Source organism: Hippopotamus amphibius, chromosome 10 (genome assembly GCF_030028045.1).
Source record: "Hippopotamus amphibius kiboko isolate mHipAmp2 chromosome 10, mHipAmp2.hap2, whole genome shotgun sequence".
Classification (NCBI taxonomy): Eukaryota; Metazoa; Chordata; class Mammalia; order Artiodactyla; family Hippopotamidae; genus Hippopotamus; species Hippopotamus amphibius.
The window spans coordinates 30,152,300-30,171,288 of NC_080195.1; the positions used below are offsets into that span (position 1 = coordinate 30,152,300).

The 18,989-nt window shown below is 50.4% G+C and overlaps 1 protein-coding gene across 7 annotated transcripts in view; it reads left to right on the top strand.

The window, feature by feature from the left end:
- The window catches only part of PLEKHA2 (pleckstrin homology domain containing A2), a 58,304-nt gene that overhangs the window by 9,681 nt on the left and 29,634 nt on the right, over positions 1-18,989 (top strand). For 4 of the 7 annotated variants that reach the window (XM_057697190.1, XM_057697188.1, XM_057697195.1 and 1 more), the window contains 2 exons: positions 2,092-2,255; positions 18,378-18,434. In XM_057697190.1, the coding sequence (XP_057553173.1) occupies positions 2,115-2,255; positions 18,378-18,434 (198 nt within the window). In that variant the 5' untranslated portion in view covers positions 2,092-2,114. The other 3 variants (XM_057697193.1, XM_057697192.1, XM_057697191.1) reach the window with 3 other exon arrangements.

Genomic DNA, 18,989 nt, shown 5'->3' on the forward strand with positions numbered 1-18,989 from the left:
CCCTGCCTCTTAGAGATGCCCCAGCCCTGCATCCCTCGGAACGTCTGTCTCTGTGGCTGGGCCGGCATCAGGGGAATTTGCTGAGTTTTCTTGGGGGATGGGTGCACTCTGCCTGCAGGCCTGACCGAGCCCTTCCGCCTGGGCCTCCTGATTTCCCCTCATTCCCTGGGGGAAGCCGGATCCTTTCTCAGGGATCTGCTGGGCCTCCCCCTCCCCATCTTTGACCCAGTGTCTTCCATGGTGTTTGTTCCTTACTCTTGGCTCAAACCCATCTCTCTCCCTTCCCTGAACTCACACTGGCCAGTCATGAGACGAGCTGGGATGGAGGCTTAGTCTGGGGAGGCACCGCGAAGCTAGGGCTCTGGCTGCAGGGACCTCTGACCACGTGATCCAGTGTGTGCAGGGGTGTCTCCCCGGCCCCCACCTGTGGGGTCTCCCTCTCTCTATACGCCGCTGCTTCCTTCTCCTCTGCCGTCTTTTTAAACCCCCTTTCCAGTTTGTCTCCTTTTTTCACCTCCTCTTTTACTCCTTTTCTAGCTGTGCTGCTTCATCTGTGTCCTGTTTCCCTGCCTGCTTTACGTTTCCGTTCCCCCATCGTTACTCAGCTCGTTACCGTGGGAGCCCCTGACCCGTCTCCCTCCTGAGTCATCTGCCCCATTGGGATTCTGCCTGACCTTACCTGGAATCAAGGGGTTCACTCTTTCCTGGCTTCCTGGTGTGTGAGTGGGGTGTTTTTCCCTTGGGGCAGCCTCTCAGCACCGCAAGGCCCCTTGCGGGGGCAGGAGAAAGCAGAGCACACCGCCATCGACATCCTTAGGGTTCGCCTCATCTTGTGGGAATGTGTGTCTCTGCTCGCGGGACTTTCCTCCCGGCCCTGAAGCCTGCGGGTGTGGCGTCCTGGTAGCTCCTGGGTTGACCCAGGGTCGTGGGGCAGGGCACGGCCCGAAGCCAGCCGTCTCTCAGCCGTACTTAGTCATAGGCTCGGGGCCATGGCAGGCTTGGGTCACAGTGAATTTTGCTTTGTTGGAGCCAAGCAGGACCAGGGGTGGGCGGGGTGGGTGGCGCCTGTCCTTGAAGGTCTGACTGTCACGTGGGGTTTTCTAATCCTTGGGTGCTGGGTCCCACGTCCGCACCGCATCGTGCACCCAGGTGAGGTGTAGCCGCCTATCTGAGGGCGCCCTTCCTCTTGGGGAGGAGAACAGAGCCCCTGCCCGTTTCTTTGGCTCTTCAGACAGACGGAAGGAAGCCAGGAGAGGGGAGGCTGGCTGGAGGGTGCGGCCTGTCTCAAATCGCCCGACCCTGTTCTGCAGTCAGGAAAGTGTTCAGGGCTGGGCTTTCTTCTGCTCCCTCATTCTTTGGATTCCAAGTGGCTTCTGAGAAAAAGCGAAGTGAAGGAAGTGATGCCGGGGCTGAGGGGTGTGGCCCTGCCACGGGCCCCGGGAACCCCTCGGATCTGATTCCTTGGTGCCTTCATGGAGCTGGAGGGGCTGCTCTTTACACCTGAATTCCCGGTGGAGTTTATCCAGGTGTTAGCACTGGAGTTTAGATCCTTTCTGCAATAGTTTCTTTACGTACAAAACTGGGTTATGACCTACTTTACAAGGCTTTTCTGAAGAGTGATAGTAATACCTAGTGTTTATGAATGCTTCATTCTGCTAAGCACTTAATTCTCACCAGCATCTTGGGAGGTGTCGGGCCTATTATTATCCCCATTTTACAGATGCAGAAACTGAGGCCAGTTTTTGGTCACACAGTCAGTAAGTGGCCAGAGCCAGGATTTGAACCCGGGCCCCTGACCCAGGGTCTAGGCTTACGTCCTCCGCATGTGTAATGTTGCCTAACACTCTGCCTGGCACAGAGTGGAGCCTCAGGAAAGTTAGTTGACTACATGTGGTTGGATTGTGGTGACTGTTTGTGGAACAGAGTTGATAGAAGTTTCCAGGGTCTGGTTGGGGTGGAACATTTGGGGCCCTGGGGGGGGACACCGATGGGAGGGGTGCCAGCCTTCCTCCTGGCAGAGGGGAGTCAGGTCACAGTGAGGCGCCCACTCCACCCTCCTCCTCACAGCCCCTCCCTCCCTTCTGCTCGCAGGGTGATGTGAGCAGAGCCCAGGAATGCCTTATGTGGACCGGCAGAACCGAATCTGTGGGTTTCTGGACATCGAGGAGAATGAGAACAGCGGCAAGTTTCTGCGGAGGTACTTTATTCTGGACACGCAGGCCAACTGCCTTCTCTGGTACATGGACAACCCCCAGGTGAGAGGTGGCACGGGAAGGGGGGGTGGCTGGCCACCCATCATTGCTGGGGGGAGGCACACGGGGTTAGCTTCAAGGGCATCCTCTCTCGTGGGCAGCACAGCCTGCTGGTCAGGAGGGAGGGAGAAACCCCAGAACACACACACACACACACACACACACACACACACACACACACACACAGAGGAAACTCACGCACAGGAAACTATCCCAGGTCTTAGCTTGAGGAGAAGGGAGCTCATCTCTCCTGCTCCTTGGGATGCGGTGTCTTTTCTTACACTCGGGAATCTGACACTTGCAAAAGTCCAGCAGAGGCTGGCTGGGCTGGATGCAGGCTCCGTGCATGGCCTGCTTCCTCTTACCTCTCATCCTGCTCTTCCAGTCTGGGGCCCTCCCCAGCAGAGAATGTGACCTGGTTCCCTGAACTGGACAAAGGTTGGACCTGTTTGGTCTCCTGCTTGGGGAGTCATAGGATCCTGGGTGGGAGGTGACTTTGGGGGCCACCCAGTTTGTGACAGAGGAGAAACAGGCTCACATATGAATTGACTTTGGCAAGGATGTGGAGAACTGGGTGACTCGCTTAGCATTTTGGGGCGTCAGGCACGAAGACAGGCCCTCAGGCTTTATGGCTGTGCCCGGGAATCTCTGGGGCCATCTCTAGTCTGGGAAGAAGTTGCTCTGCTCCTGATTTGGGACCTCAGGTCTTTTTTTCTGGCTCTGTGAGTGCTGTTGGCTCTTGCCTTCCCACTGCCCTGGAGCAGTTTGGTGGGATGAGGCCCCAAAGCCTGGCACGGCCCCTGGGCCCAGCCAGGTCGTGGGTCACGGCGTGTTGGGGGTGGGGGGGGAGCTGGGGGGCTGAGACTTGGGAAGAGGAGAGTCTGAGTGTTAGAGGAGGGATTTGTGCTTTAAGATGTGAAGTGGAAAAAATCGGGACTAACCCTCTGGAGGCCTTTGGCATTTGTCCTCTGGATTTGATGGCTGAGAGAAAACACTATAGATACAGACAACGTACTCAGGTCACTGCCCCTAATCGCCTTCTCCGGGAAAGACTTAACCCTAAATAGAAGCCCCGTGTTTCACCCCACATCCCTGTCGCCCTTCTGTGGGCTACTTTCATGTAAAGTACTGAGTGTGCAGAGTGAAACCTACACGCAGACACTCCCATCCTTGACGTACCTGGAATGCTTGCCTCTAATGATGGTTCAGTCTTGGGTTTGCCTTTGGGCTGTGCTGTATCATTTTCCCTTCTTTGCTCTGCACAGGTGCCCACTGCTAGGTCAGCACATCCACTGTGAGAGGAAGTAGCTTCAGGTGCTGCCTTCCCACGTTGGGGGGATTGGGATCAAGTCTTTGTTTTTATTTATTTATTTATTGGCTGAGTTGGGTCTTTGTTGCTGCACGCGGGCTTTCTTTAGTTGTGGCAAGCAGGGGCTGCTCTTTGTTGCGGTGCACGGTTCCAGGTGCGCAGGCTTCAGTAGTTGCAGCCAGTGGACTCAGTAGTTGTGGCACACGGGCTTAGTTGCTCCTTGGCACGTGGGATCTTCCTGGAGCAGGGCTCGAACCCGTGTCCCCTGCATTGGCAGGCGGATTCTCAGCCACTGTGCCACCAGGGAAATCTGGGATCAAGTCTTTGTTGCCAGTAGTCTTGTGTTGCCAGTAGATTTGGCTTGTTGCAGGCTGCGCCCCAGGCTGCAGTCTCTGGGTCTTAGCTTTCCCTTTGTGTACCTTCTCCTGCTCATCTGCGTTATTAGCTCAGGTGATTCGAATGGATTTTTGTCCTGATTTATATGCTTAGCACCCTGCTTCCTGCTAGGACTGTTAACCCAAATTCATGTGCTTGGGGAGTCCTGCCCCGCTGTTGCCGGCTCCCTCCCCTGAGAGCGAACCCTCCTGCACGCCCTGGGCCACAGGCTGAGAGTCTCGCTGTTGGTGGCAGATCACCCAGGACCACGTTGTCACCGTCTTGGATCTTGACTGTTGCCAGCGCTCAGGATTTCCCTTGCTGTATCCTGCCCTCTGATTGGGCTGTTCCTTGGTTCCAGAACCTGCACTCCCCTCCGATGCTGTGCCTCGGGCCGCCTTGCTGGGGTCTGCAGCGTCTGCAGCAGTTCCCGCCCTGCCCAGCGTAGCCTCCTGTGCCTTTCTGTACCCCGACCTGTCAGGATGCTCTCTGTGCTAGAGCCTTCTTTTGAGTTTGACTTACAAATAGAACTGGAGACCCTGCTCAAGGTTCTTTACATTTTCCCTGGAAGCAGAGGTTTCAGCTGGCTCGGCAGATGCCTAAAAAAGGAGAATCTTGCCGGGACAACAGCAATAGTTGAGAACATTTTACGTCTTCAGTTGTTAGCTTAACTTTTCGTTGTGTTAATGCCAAACAGCCATTCCAACTAAAGGGTAGACCTTTTTTGTAAGTTGTAAAATGGTGTCAGTGAGCATTTATTACCACACACTGTTCTAAAGACTTCGTTGGGTTTTCATTTCATTCTGACAGGTCTAGCTGGTAGGCATCCTTGTCCTCATTCTAAAGGTGAGGTGGGTGAGGCAGAGAGGGAAAGAAATTTGCCCGTGGCCGTGCCTTAGGAAGGTGGCAGAGGCAGGATTCTAACCCGGGCTGTCTGACTCCAGCTCCCCTGCTGTTGTGGCTGAGACGGAGTCGTGTTAATATGGCTTGGGAGGAAGGAGAGCTCTCAAACGTAAGTCTCTGATTCAGAAAGAGAAGCTGGGGGCCTCTCAGGGCTGGGAGGTCCTAGAGGGCAGGTGCTCGCCTGGCTTTTGATTCCCAGTGTCTAGCATTTGATAAATGTGAGCTCATGGAATGGAGGAACGAGGCTATCAGAAGCATTTCACTTCGTGAAACGCAGAGGGTCTAACACCGCTCTCCTGGGATTGGGCCAGAGCCTACACCCAGTGCAAGCTCTGCAAAGTGCGGCAAAGCAGGCGCCGGGAGTCAGGAGGAGATGGCTGGGAGGTGATGCCAAAAAGCAAGGAGGGTGGTTGGCCTTTTCCTGGGGAGAGGGACATTGGGGACTGTGTGTAGTCACTGGACATCTTAAGGTAATAGGGAAAAGGAGACACCTGATGTAATAGTTTAGGTATTTAATAGGCATTAATAAGCAGGGTTTTTTCTGAACTCAGGTCTCTGATCTTTGCCTGTTGAAACCACTTGGAAGTCGGTGTTTGGGAGCCTGTTTTTACTACCACTGCTACTAGTGTTACTAACTGCAGGTTGTGCTTACTGAGTGGTTGCCATCTATCAGCTGTCGTGAGAAATGCTTTGCATGTGTAATCTCCTTAGGTCCTCCCAGTAATCCTGGGACCTGGGGACTCTCTCACTTTCTCAGCAAGGTGCAGAGATGGTCAGTGGCTTTGTTCAAGGTCATGCAGGTGGTAAGTGCAGAGCTGGCATTTATCTGTCTGACTCCGGTGTCTGCACCCTTCGCCTTTGTCTGCCTCTTTCCTCCAACTGATACATGTGCTCAGTCCTGTACAGGGTCCTGAAGATGATGTGGAGGGGAGTTCAGAGAGTCTTTGCCACGAGGAAGCCTCAGGTTTAGTTGGGGAGATGAAAACAGCAAACAAAAAACTACAGTGCTGCGGACATAGAGAACAGACTGGTGGTTGCCAAGAGGGAGAGGGTTGGGGAGGGATGGAGTGAGAGGTTGGGGTTAGCAGATGTAAGCTTTTTTATAGAGAATGGATAAACAACAAGGTCCTACCGTAGAGCACAGAGAACTACGTTCAGTATCCTGTGATAAACCGTAATAGAAAAAAAATATTAAAAAAAAGAATGTGTATATATATATATATATATATATCAGTATAACTGAATCACTGTCGTATAGCAGAAATTAACACAACATTGTAAATCAACTATACTTCAATTAAAAAATAAAAATAAATGTACTGGTAAACAACAACAAAAATGAAAAACAAACGCCGTGCTAAAAATCCCAGTCCATCTTTTTTTTTTTAAATAAATGTATTTATATATTTAATTTATTTATTGGCTGTGTTGGGTCTTCGTTGCTACACACAGGCTTTCTCTAGTTGTGATGCGTGGGCTCCTCATTGCAGTGGCCTCTCTTGTTGTGGAGCACAGGCTCTAGGCACATGGACTTCACAGTAATTGCAGCACACGGGCTCAATAGTTGTGGCTCACGAGCTCTAGAGCACAGGCTCAATAATTGTGGCACATGGGCTTAGTTGCTCCACGGCATGTGGGATCTTCCTGGAGCAGGGCTCAAACCTGTGTCCCCTGCATTGGCAGGTGGATTCTTAACCACTGCGCCACCTAGGAAGCCCCCCCCAGTCCATCTTTATAACAAGGTGGCATATCATTGAAGTGAACGGCCCAGATGCCATTAGTTTAGGTGAAGGAGTAGGGGTTGCCGTTTTGCCCTGCCACTGTTAGTCCAGGGAAGATGTAGGGCCTGGAGGTGGAGTCTAGGATGGAACTGTCCCAAGCCTGGGAGACAAGACATCTAGGATCAGGTCCTGGCTTTGCCACTGGGTTGTTTTGTACGTTAGGCACATCATCCTAGGCACTTTGGGTGATCCTTAACTTGGCTTTACATCCTTCCATTTCCCAAGGGGCTGAGACTGGAGCGCGATCTCTGGATTCAGCATCATATTTGTTAAATATGGCCCGCGTGCCAGGCACCAGCCTAGATGCTGAGGCTGCAACAGTGCATAAGACAAAGTTTGGGCCTTTGTGGAGCTTGCCCTGTAGGAGGGGAGATAGAGGATTAGAGAAAATTGTGGCAGGGAGAGCTGCAGGACACCCCTTCTTGGAGGGGTGGCTTAGATCCAGGTCTGCAAGGATGAGTGATGTTAGAGTCCTTATTGCTGCAAGTGATTCACATTTGCAGCGCATTTTACATGTTGAGTGCTTTCACTTACAGGATCTCACTTGATCCTCAGGCCCCCTGTCCTAAGCAGAGCCGATGGTTGGGGGCGGGGGGGTGCCAGGAGGGCGTCCTGTGAGGGTAAAAGTGTCACTATGGGGCAGAGGCAGCACCCAGGAAGGAGCTTGCCTGCTTGGAGGGTGTTCAGCGTCCAGTTCCCCAGGAGGAGACCCTGAGGCCAGGACTCACTGAGACAAGGATTTGTGGCAAGTTCTTTACCAAGGGGAGAGCTGGGAAGCCAGACAGGGAAGGGCAGGGAGCCGGACGAGAGTCTGAGCTCAGACAGAGGTCGGCAAAGGCTTAGCCTGGTGCCCCAGGAGACTTGCAGTGAGTCAGGCCGAAGAATGGTCCCAAGGGAGGCGGCTTCCACACACTCCACTGTGGACGGTCATGGTCATGGTTCCGGCTCCACGCAGGGGGATGAAATGGGCCCAGTAGTCTGAGGACAGCCCTCAGAAGCAGAGCTGCAGCAAAACAGCAGAGACAGGAGGCCAGTGATGTGTCTGCTGGTGGGATGGTGGTGGGTGTGTATCGGACGTCAGCGCACTGGAGCAGGTACAGCCTTGAGTGCTTAAGAGAATTTAGAATCCGAGTGATAAAGTATGACATCAAGAGCTTTTTTTTTTTTTATTCCAGGCAGTGGTGGCACCAAACAGAGGATGAAACCCATTAGCTAAAAAAGGACCCGATAAATGGAAAGTTTCAATGCTATTGATTCTGGCCCCTGACTGGGTTCATGCATTTAAAAATCAATCTGCTGACAATATCAAGTACACAAATAATTCCTGAATAGAGACAAACCTTGGCTGGATTTCCCATCAAATATTACAATGATATCATGGCACTAGCAGGTGGATTTTAATTTCATGTTGGTCCTTAGCATGACAGGAAAGGTGAAATTTCTTAAATAGGCTGCTCTACTTTATTACCCACCAAGTAACCAACTATGTTTTAGTTTCACTGCAACGCTTGCTTTCAACTCTTGTGATGCCCACTTGGATAAGTAATTGCAAGACTAAATTATATAGCCCTGAACAAAGGATAAACAGAATCAGGAAAACATTATTGCACTAGATAGTTGTTCTTGTCAGAATTACTCTGTAGGTTTTATTTTCTCTCTTCTGCCAATAAATACTCAGATGCTCTTACTTTCGAAAGGCCTTGACGTGAGTTATGGGTCATTGGAATATACAAAAACATTGCATTTCTCCTGGTAACTCTGGGGCCCCGATGAAAGCCCTTTGCTTTTTGCTTTTTTTTTTTTTTTTAAAGCTGAAAACAGTTTTTTCCATTGAAAGGGGCAAAGAGCTTTAGCTGTGTTACAAAAGATGGATGTTTGGCCGCATTTTAGTAGAAAGAATACAGAAGAGTGGTAGAAAATGATATTAACATATACCATGTAACGGACAATAGTTTTACTTTCAAGGCTGGGTGAAAATTGCTATTTTTTAAAAAATTGTGTTTTCTGTATCAGAAAGCTCCTTGAGCAAAATTTGGCTGAAATCCAACAGTCTCAAAGATTTTTGCATCATATGCTAAACTTGCCAAAAAAGTCAAAATGCCGAGACGGAGGAAGAGAACTTTCTTTAAAAAATGGCCAATACAGACACATGGTATAAAATTCAAGATGTGGGAAAGGTGACTTAGTGACACGTTTCTCACTCCCACTCCTGGCCCCCGCCCCCCGTCACAGGTCCCCCTAACTAGAGGCAGCCACTGTTCCAGGTTCTTATGTGTCTACCCATCCCCAGCACATATAACCATCAGGATAACTTTCAGATCTTTATCCACTTGGGGGGCAGAGTGTTTTTAACTCATGGATTTTATGTAATTGCCATATTAACTATCCATGTAAACACATGATTTCAAGGATTAAGTGGAATTTCTGGCCTATTTTTGTCCATCCTGGGTTACAGTAAGAATGCAGAATTCCTTTGGGAAAAAAAAAATCCCCAAAGAAGATTTTAAGCAACAGATCTGTGTTTTTTGTTTTTGATTTTGTTTTTTCACCAAAATGCAAATTCTTCTTTAGGTAAATTATTAAATTAATGTTTTTAGAATTGAAATGTATGGAATTTTTTTTTTTTTTGGCCACACTGAGCAGCATGTGGGATCCTAGTTCCCCAACCAGGGATCGCACCCATGCCCCCTGCAATAGAAGCGCAGAGTCCTAACCACTAGACAGCCAGGGAATTCCCTGTGTGGACTTTTTGAGAGTTAAGATAAAATACCGTAAGTGGTTTTGTTTTATGTGCTTTCTGTAGTAGTCTTATTTTTTTTTTTTTTAGGACAATTCTTGTTTTCATAAGAAGATGTTCTTAGTTTAAATTAAAAAGAAGTAAAAACTAAGAAGCATTTTGAAATAATCATGTTAATAGCACTACTGGATGTTAAAGTCCAAGCAGCTAAGGAGATGGAAGCTATGAAACTTAGCAGAGGTTTTGCTGATGCAGAACCGTGGTGATGACTGTTCTAAGTTTTCTTAAAATTTGTCTTTGGTTATATTGTTGTTAGGTTTTGCTTTAGATTATAACTTTGTTTCGTGTATCTATTATAGCCATCTGTTTTTATATAGTTATATATTTGTATACAAAAGAATGCCATTTTATGATTAAAAACTGTCTCCAAGGCAGAGCAGGCAGTTATGTTTGGCAGAAGGGCTGCATATCAGATTTTGCTTTTTTTATCTTGTTGGTTGTATCGGCCGAGCACAGGACAACTTAATGGACACGTTAATTAGAGAAACACCCCTTCTTTTGAACCTCTGTTATTATCTCTATCTGACATTGTGGCTGTGGAGATTAAATAATGAATGGGAAAGTGCTTTGATAAACTCTCTAAAGCGCCGCAGAGATGCTGTTTGTTAACGTTTGTTCTGGCAGCGACATCAGGATGGATGGGGATGTGGGAGGGCCTGGAACTGGGGATGACAGTGAGGGATTTGTCCCAGACCTTCCTGGGGTGTCTGCGGCGGTGGTAGGGTGGGAACAGAGAGGAAAGGACAGATCTAAAGGCCATCCGAAGGAAGACAGTGGCAGGCTTGGTGACTGACCGGAGCGTAAAGTACAACCGTCGGTTGACTGGGGGAGAAGGTGGAGCGGCTGATGGACGTGGGGAGGTTGGGGAGGGAACCAGGTGGAGGGCGGAGGGGATGTGATGACTGAGTTTGAGGCAAATGTGTTGGAGGCTGAGTTGAGGAAAGGGGTGAGGCGTGGGCTTGTTGCATTTAAGGTTTTGGAACCATTTTGGTGGCCAGTAGTTGGAGTCTTGAAGCTTGAATGTGTCCAGGGGATTAAAAAGAGCCCAGGCCTGTGACTGGGTCTGTAGGTCACTATCACCAGCCTTGGAAGAGGGACATGAGGAGCTGGGGGATGTGGTGGCCAAGAGACTAACACTTCCTGACGTCCGTCCTGGCTGAACGGGGACTGGCGTGCGCCAACTAGAAAGAGGCGTCCAGAGAAGAGGACGAAGGCCTTACACCAACACAGCTGTGCACGACATAGGATTGACTGTTCTGGAAGGGACAGAGGAAATGCTTGTTTTGACCTGGAGAATGGGGAGAGTAGCTGTGGGCCTTTCACCTTTCCTTAAGTTGGTCCCGGCAACTGGAGCTCCAGGGCAAGGGGAGGAGATGTGCTGGTCCCAGGGCATCAGGTAGAGCCGTGGTCCGCCCACCCAGAGCTTGGGAGTAGCTTGCTTACTTGCAAGCTTGGGCTATTCTCATGCCAGGGTGAGGCCGGGATGTGGACAGAGGGCATTAGGGTCTCCCCGCCTCCGTTCCCATCACACTGTTCTGCTTACTTAGCAAGTCTTGCTTTTCTGAAGCAAGACTGTGTCTGGCCTTGGCTGCTGGTGGTTCAAATTGTGGCTTCAGCCTGTGGGCGGCCGTGGTGGCTTGTGCCCCGGCTATGAATTCCACGTCCGCCCCATCCTCCTCCCACTCGTTAACTGGCAAGCTGGTCCTGACTGCCTGCTGTGCGCCTTGCTGTCTGCCAGGCACCCGGGAGGCACACAAGAGAAGGTCAGAAGGCCCAGCGTCTCTCCTTCCCCCGGTTCACTCTCTGAATCCTGGTCTTTTGTTCTTTTGTTTTGTTTGTTTTTTTTTAATTTATTTTTTATTATTATTTTATTGGCTGTGTTGGGTCTTTTTTGCTGCACACGGGCTTTCTCTAGTTGCCGGGAGCGGGGACTACTCTTCATTGTGGTGCACAGGCTCCTCATTGCAGTGGCTTCTCTTGTTGTGGAGCGTGGGCTCTAGGCGAGTGAGCTTCAGTAGTTGCAGCACATGGGCTCAGTAGTTGTGGCTCACGGGCTCTAAAACACAGGCTCAATAGTTGTGGTGCACGGCCTTAGTTGCTCTGTGGCATGTGGGTGCTCCGTGGCATGTGGGATCTTTCTGGGGAAGTGATCAAACCCATGTCCCCTGCATTGGCAGATGGATTCTTAACCACTGTGCCACCAGGGAAGTCCTGGTCTTTTGGAGTTTGGCACCCAAGAGCCAGTTTGACTAGTTCTTGCCCTGCCCAGTTTGGGCAGCTGGTTAGGGCCTCTTAGTGAAACCCCGCTGGTCCAGCTCTTGTATTTACCTTTCGGTGATAATCGACTCTTAGATAATGAGCAGGTCCTGGTAGATGGGAAGGACTGTCTCACGGGAGGCGGCCTGGTGTAAAGGGAAGTACATGGGATTTGGGAATCAGAAAAGCCTGGGTTCAGACCCTCGCCTGACTACCCAGTACCTGTATGACCTGGAGCAACTGGCTTCTCCTGCTCCATCCCGAGTTTCCTCACCTGTGAAATGGGTTGCTAGGATGAACTGACAGTGTGCAACATGCCAGATGCAAAACAGACTCTAAACATTTGTCAGTTTCTGCCTTCCTTTCTCGGGCTGTGCTTTGCCAAAGCACCCGACTGACACTGGGAGTCGGGAGCCCTGTCTTCACCTGGCCCTTTGAGGAAGTCATTTTCCCAAGGTGAGGCTTAGAGGACTCGTGGTGAATGACGAGGCAGCCACAGAGCCTTCTAGTGCTGACATTCTGTGACGTTAGGAGTCTGTAGATGGGGCTTCTGGTCATTTCTGCGTTCTTGTTATTCTCACTTGAAGATAGGGACATTTTTCTCTTTCAGGAAACAATGTTGGGACTTCCCTGGTGGTCCAGCGGTAAAGAATCCGCTTTCCAATGCGGGGGATGTAGGTTCGATCCCTGGTCAGGGAACTAGGATCCCATGTGCTGTGGGGCAACTAAGCCCACACGCCACAATTACGGAGCTCGTGAGCCACAACTAGAGAGCCTGCATGCTGCAGACTATAGAGCCCACGTGCTGTGCGCCACAACTAAGAGAAGAGAAAAACCCACATGCCACAAATAGAGAGAAGCCAGCGCAGCAATGAAAGATCCCGTGTGCTGCAGCTGAGACCCGACACAGCCAAAAATAAATTAAGAAAGGAAAGAAAAGAAACAATGTTGTTTCTAGAAAAAAGGCTTCCCCTGGGAGTTGTGTCACATCTCTGTGGGCACCTCATCTCCTTCCTTGGTGATGGGAAAGAATCAAGCCCCTGCTTCCCCATCAGGGGAGTGGCAGCTCCTTTGAGGCCCTTGGTGGCAGGAGAACCCTTGAGCAGAAAGAATGTTGGCAGCATCTTCCTAAAACCAGGCGGCATGAAATGGGAACGTGCCCTGTGCCCCACGTTCCAGAAAATTTAGAGGCCCCAGAAATGTACAGGCTGCTCCTGACTCACAGACACGCAGCGTGGCGCTGGGATCTCCTTTCCCCCTCTCTGCCCGCTGCACTGCCCTCTTCCTCTTCCCTCTTGGTGCTTGTGCAGCAACAGGGTGACTCTCTGGGCCGCAGCTGGGCATGGCCTTTCTCCCCAGCTGCTGGGTCTCCAGTGCAGCGTCAGCCGGCCAGCCACAGCCAGGGGCCTCAGCCCTGGCTGTGCACTGGGATCACCTTTAGGCTTCAAAAACATACAGGTGCCTGGGCCCTACACGTTATGTAAAACCCTGGGATGAAGCTTGGGCATCATTCATAAAAATCTCCCCAAGTGATCCACCCAGGCAGACTCCCCACCAACCTCTGTCTCCGTTCCCCATCTGCTCAGATGCCCCCAGCCCCCTCCCTAGCCCCTTCCTCAACTCCCTCTCCCAGGTCCTCGATTCCCTTCTGCTCAGGACTCTCCTTCCATGCCCCCTGGACCCAGTTCCTGTCCCACAGGAACCCCGCCCCAGGACAGGGGAACTGCAGACTCAAGTGACACCCAAGTTCGAACTTGAACACGTCTTCCTGGAGACACAGTGTTTGCCAGTGGTGGCGAGAAGCTGTCCTGGTCATCCAGTGTCCTGTGAGTGTAGCAGACTCTTAGCAACTGATTTGGGAACTCAACCTCTGTGCAAATTGTGTTTTCATTTAAAAATCGAGAATTCTCCTGGGTAGAGGAATAAGACTCTACTTATGTCCTCAACGTGCTTAAAATCTAGCAAGAAGAGATTTAAAACTCATAGTAAAATACACTCCAGTACAAAATCCAGGGCTAGGGAATTCCCTAGCAGTGCAGTGGTTAGGACTCTGGGCTTCTACTGCAGAGGGCACAGGTTTGATCCCTGGTTGGGGAAGATCTTTGAAGCCGCGTGGTGCAACAGAAAAAAAAAATCCAGGGCTAGATTTTGTCATGTAGACCCGTTGTTCTCAAGCTTGGGCCTATTTAGGGATGACTTGGGGATGTTTAAAGCATGTGCGTTGTCTGACCACATTCCACTTGATCCTGATTCAGTGTTTTTCCAGTGAGGCTTGAGCCTGGGCCTTTTAAAACAGGCTCCCCAGGAGAGGCTGATGTGCACTGAAGTTGGAGGATGGCGGGCACAGGTTCAGAGAGCGGGGAGGGCAGGACAGGCTGCAGTCGTGGACAAGGCTTCGTGAAGGCGGGGCCTCCCGTCCTCCCCCCGCAGGAGATGGTGTTCGCGTGGGCGCTGACACCTGGCCCTCCAGGTGCTGGCTCCTGGCGGCCCTGCCCTGACATCTGGCTGCGAGGCCCTGGGCTCAGGCAGCCGCCACATGCCTCCTGGACTGGGAAGTGTCTGCCTGGGGCCACTGCCCCGGCAGCAAGCTGTCACCATTCATCTCCGAGGTCCAGCGGTCGACGTGGATGCTGAACCATGAGTCTGCCTCGGCGACCCTGGGGCTGTTTGCTCCTGTCCCCCGCCTCCCCCTGGGTGGGGAGGAAGGTGGGGGGAGACTGCGTTTTCAGACACGCGTCAGATTTTCCTGGCTTCTCGTGGTGAAGGGAGGTGCCTGTGAGCCCAGGAGCAGGCAGGCCGCGGGTGGGCCGTGGTGAGGGGCGCGGGACACCCCCGCCCCAGGGTGGCTGGGCTGAGAGAACGACTGTGGCCTCCTCTCCGCTCTGACGGGAGAGCTGAAGGGGGCAGGGGCTGAGGATGGAGCTGCCCTCCCTTCCCCCCTCCCCAGAGGGTGGAGGGGATGAAGTCGTCGGAATGGGATCGGCTCGTATCTGGCAGGACGCGCGGGCTGGTGTCTGAGCGGCTCCCCAAATCCCACTTCATCGCTCGTAATTCAGGCTAAGGCTCTGGAGGCCTTCGGGCTGTGGCCTGGGGTGAGGAGAGCGAACTGAGCAAGAGCGGCCCCGAGACTTGGCATCTGCGTCCTGTCATCATCGCTGTGGGGCCGGGATGGGAGCTGCCCCGAGCTGGGCTCGTGCTGTTTATTCTTCTGTGACTCTCACAACAAGCCTAGGACACAGGGCCGAGGAGCCCCACTTTACAGGTAGAGAGACTTGCCTGTGGTCCTAGGGCGGTAATGTCTCAGCTGGAATTGCAGCCTCTCAAGCGTTTGAAATGACAGTGTGCTGTGTCTAGGGCATCGCGGTGGACGTCAGGAGACCCCAGCCAGTTGTGTGAGCTTGGGCAGATCCCTCACTCATGAGTCACTTTCCTCAAGTGCAGAGTAGGGGCTGGGAGTGCGCCAGGTGCCCAGTGTCCAGCGGAGACCTGTGACTGTGCGTGCCCGGGGGTGGCACAGACGCGGGCCAGCTGTGGGCAGCTCCCTCTGTGCAGAGATGTCTGCCCAGGATGCCTCACAGCCTCCTTTGGGGCAGCGCCCGCTGCTCACTGGCTTTTTGGGGTGCTGTGGCTCCTTTTTGGACTCTGATTTAGGGGTACAAGGCCTATCTGTCATTACCCAATAGAGGAAGGGAGGGAATACGGGGACATGTGTATAAAAACAGATGATTGAACTTGGTGTACCCCCCCCAAAAATAAATAAATAAATAAATAAAATGAGAAAAAAAAATGTAAGGCTTCCTTGGTGGCACAGTGGTTTAGAATCCGCCTGCCAATGCAGGGGACACGGGTTCGAGCCCTGGTCCGGGAAGATCCCACATGCCTTGGAGCAACTAAGCTCGTGTGCCACAACTACTGACTCCGTGCACTGCAACTACGGAAGCCCTCATGCCTAGAGCCCGTGCTCTGCAGCAAGAGAAGCCACCCTAATGAGAAGCCCACGTGCCGCAATGAAGAATAGCCCCTGCTGTCTGCAACTACAAAAAGCCTGCGCACAGCAACGAAGACCCAACACAGCCAATAAATAAAAAATAAGTTAAAAAAAAATGCAATCACTATGTAGTTGGGAAAAAATGTGTAAATCCAGTCAAAATGTGTAAATCCCATTTCAGAATGCTAATTCAGCTACTCAAAGGCAGCTTTTAGACTTATGTCCTCGTTTGCAGAAGGCGGGGAGATGTCCTTTCTAGGTCTCTCTCTAAATTTCTAGAGCTCTGAGAATCCTTTTGTCGTGGTTTTTTCGCATCCATTTTCTCATGAATAGGAAACTTCACACATTGCCTTTGCTTCGAGTGATGCATGTGAATTTGGGTAATTGGGCCTAAAAGGATGCTTCCCTGCCACCTAAGATATTTCTTAAGGGCAGTCTCCTGGAATGACAGGTCACTTTACTGTTGACCCTTTAGGAAATTTACTAAATCCCCATTTTCCTAGATTTACCTCTGTTTATTTTTTTAAGAACTTTTATTGAGATGCAATTGACATACAATAAACTGCATATATTTAAATTGTACAATTTGATAGTTTTTTTCTTATTAGTAATGTATATATGGCTATCTCAATCTCCCAGTTCATCCCACACCAACCCCCCAGCTTTCCCCTCTTGGTGTCCATATGTTTGTTCTCTACATCTGTGTCTCTATTTCTGCCTTGCAAACCGGTTCATCTGTACCATCTTTCTGTATTCTGCATATATGTGTTAATATATGATATTTGTTTTTCTCTTTCTGACATACTTCACTCTGTATGACCATCTCTAGGTCCATCTATGTCTCTACAAATGACCCAATTTCATTCCTTTTTATGGCTGAGTAATATTCCATTGTATATATATGTACCACATCTTCTTTATCCATTCATCAGTTGATGGACATTTAGGTTGCTTCCATGACCTGGCTATTGTAGATAGTGCTGCAGTGAACATTGGGGTGCATGTGTCTTTCTGAATTGTGGTTTTCTCTGGGTATATACCCAGAAGTGGGATTGCTGGTTCATATGGTAATTCTGTTTTTAGTTTTTTAAGCCACTTCCATATTATTCTCCATAGTGGCTGTATCAATTTACATTCCCACCAACAGTGCAGGAGGGTTCCTGCCTCTATTTATTGCTTTGAGATGACCCCAGGCCTTCAAAATGAGGGCTTCCAGGTTATTCTTTTTATAAATATATAAATTTATGTATGTGTGTATGTATGTATTTATTTGCTGTGTTGGGTCTAAGTTGCTGCACGTGGGCTTTCTCTAGTTGTGGCGAGTGGGGGCCACTCCTCATTGTGGTGCATGGGTTCCTCACTGCGGTAGCTTCTCTTGTCACGGAGCACGGGCTCTGGGTGCATGGGCTTCAGTAGTTGTGGCATGTGGACTCAGCAGTTGTGGCTTACGGGCTCTAAAGAGCAGGCTTAATAGTTGTGGTGCACGGGCTTAGTTGCTCCACGGCATATGGGATCTTCCTGGAGCAGGGATCGAACCCATGTCCCCCGCATTGGCAGGCAGATTCTTAGCCACTGCGCCACCTAGGAAGCCCCCAGGTTATTCTTTTTGAGGCTTATGGCAGCAATTTAAGAGGCCATCAGGAGCCATGGACACATTCTCGGGTCCTCATGGGAGTGGATTTGCCAAGTTACAAATGAGAAACTCCACAGCTGGGATTTCTAACCTTGGCCATTTCTTTGGTACGCTACCACCGCTGTGTCATCATTGCTTCGTTTCTGACAGTGGGGAAGTTAGAAAGCCAAAGAGATTGTGCCAGGGTAGAATATTGCCAGACAAAGTGCCTGCAAGCTTCCTGATGTTTTCATAGTGCACTGACTTAGTGTTTTACAGTGTACAGATATCATTCCTTTTGGTACTCGTAAGTGTCCTTTGAAATAGACTGAACAGCTATGTCTTTTTTTTAGCAAACACGTGTTCAGAATCATTTATGTATCAGGGACAGTTCCAAGTAGTCTTAAATTTATTAACTCATCCTTAGAACTGTCTGGTGAGGTAGGTACTATTATTATCCCTGTTTTCACAGAAGGGAAAACTGAGGCTTAGTGGTGAAAGAACTCATTCACAGTCAAATGGTGGAGCCCCTACTTTTAGCCATTGTGCTAGGAAACCTCTCTGTAATAAACGAGGCCAAGGGAACTGTTGAGTCCACATACACATGGCAAGCATTATCACTGTTTTACAGACAAGGAAAGTGAGCTGAAGAATAACAGGTGAGTGACTAGAGAAGGAACTTATGGTTACCAAGACAGGGAGAGGCAGCGGGGGGGGGGGGGGTGGATAGTTAGGGAGTTTGGGATTGACATGCACACACTGCTATATTTAAAATGGATAACCAGCAAAGACCTACTGTGTAGCACAGGGAACTCTGCTCAGTATTCTGTAACACCCTAATTGGGAAAAGAATTTGAAGAATAGATACATGTGCATGTATAATTGAATCACTTTGTTGTACAGCTGAAACTAACACAACATTGTTAATCAACTGTACTCCAATATAAAATAAAACGTTAAAGAAAAATAGGTAAGTGACTTGCTCAAGGTTGCAAAGCCGGAAAGTGGCATCAACAGAACCCGCATCTTGATCTCTGGCTCTTAGCCCTATTTCCACAGCCTCACATAGCATTCTTCTTAAAATGAAAAACACATGTCTTTCAGAACCTGGCAATTGGGGCAGGAGCCGTCGGATCTTTGCAGCTGACCTACATCTCGAAGGTAATGTTGGCCTCGAGCTCTGGGAATTCATGGTCTGTAAGTAGGTTTAGTATCTAACCTAGAGGAAGCATCACACCTTGGGCATTGGCGCCTGGGGATGTGGCTGGGCTGTGAAGTGCTGTACTTCCTCACCGTTGCCGGTGGAAGCCTGGGACTGACTGGCGCTGGGTGGCGTGTGGTCAGCAGGTTGTTGGAGGGTGGCCTGCGGCCTCTTACTTCTGGGACCCATCCGTCAGTGATGCTGCCCGCTCCTGCAGAGGAGGGAATGAAACGTGGGGGGAAGAGTGGGATGTGACCTTTTTTGTAATTGGGATGTGACCTTTTTTGTCATTGGGGCAAGAAGGAACACAAACACAGCAACCAAAAAACCCAGGGACTGAAAAGGATTCTCCCATGGTTAAGCGGGCGCAGTTCAGGAGTTGGGGCTGCACTGGAATTTCACGCATCATTTTAGGCACTGGGTCACTGTGGAGGGGAGGCTGGGAGTGCCCAGAGGAGGTACCAGCTGTGCCAGGAGATCTTTCAGCAGCCACATAACGGCTGGAGGGTCTGGCG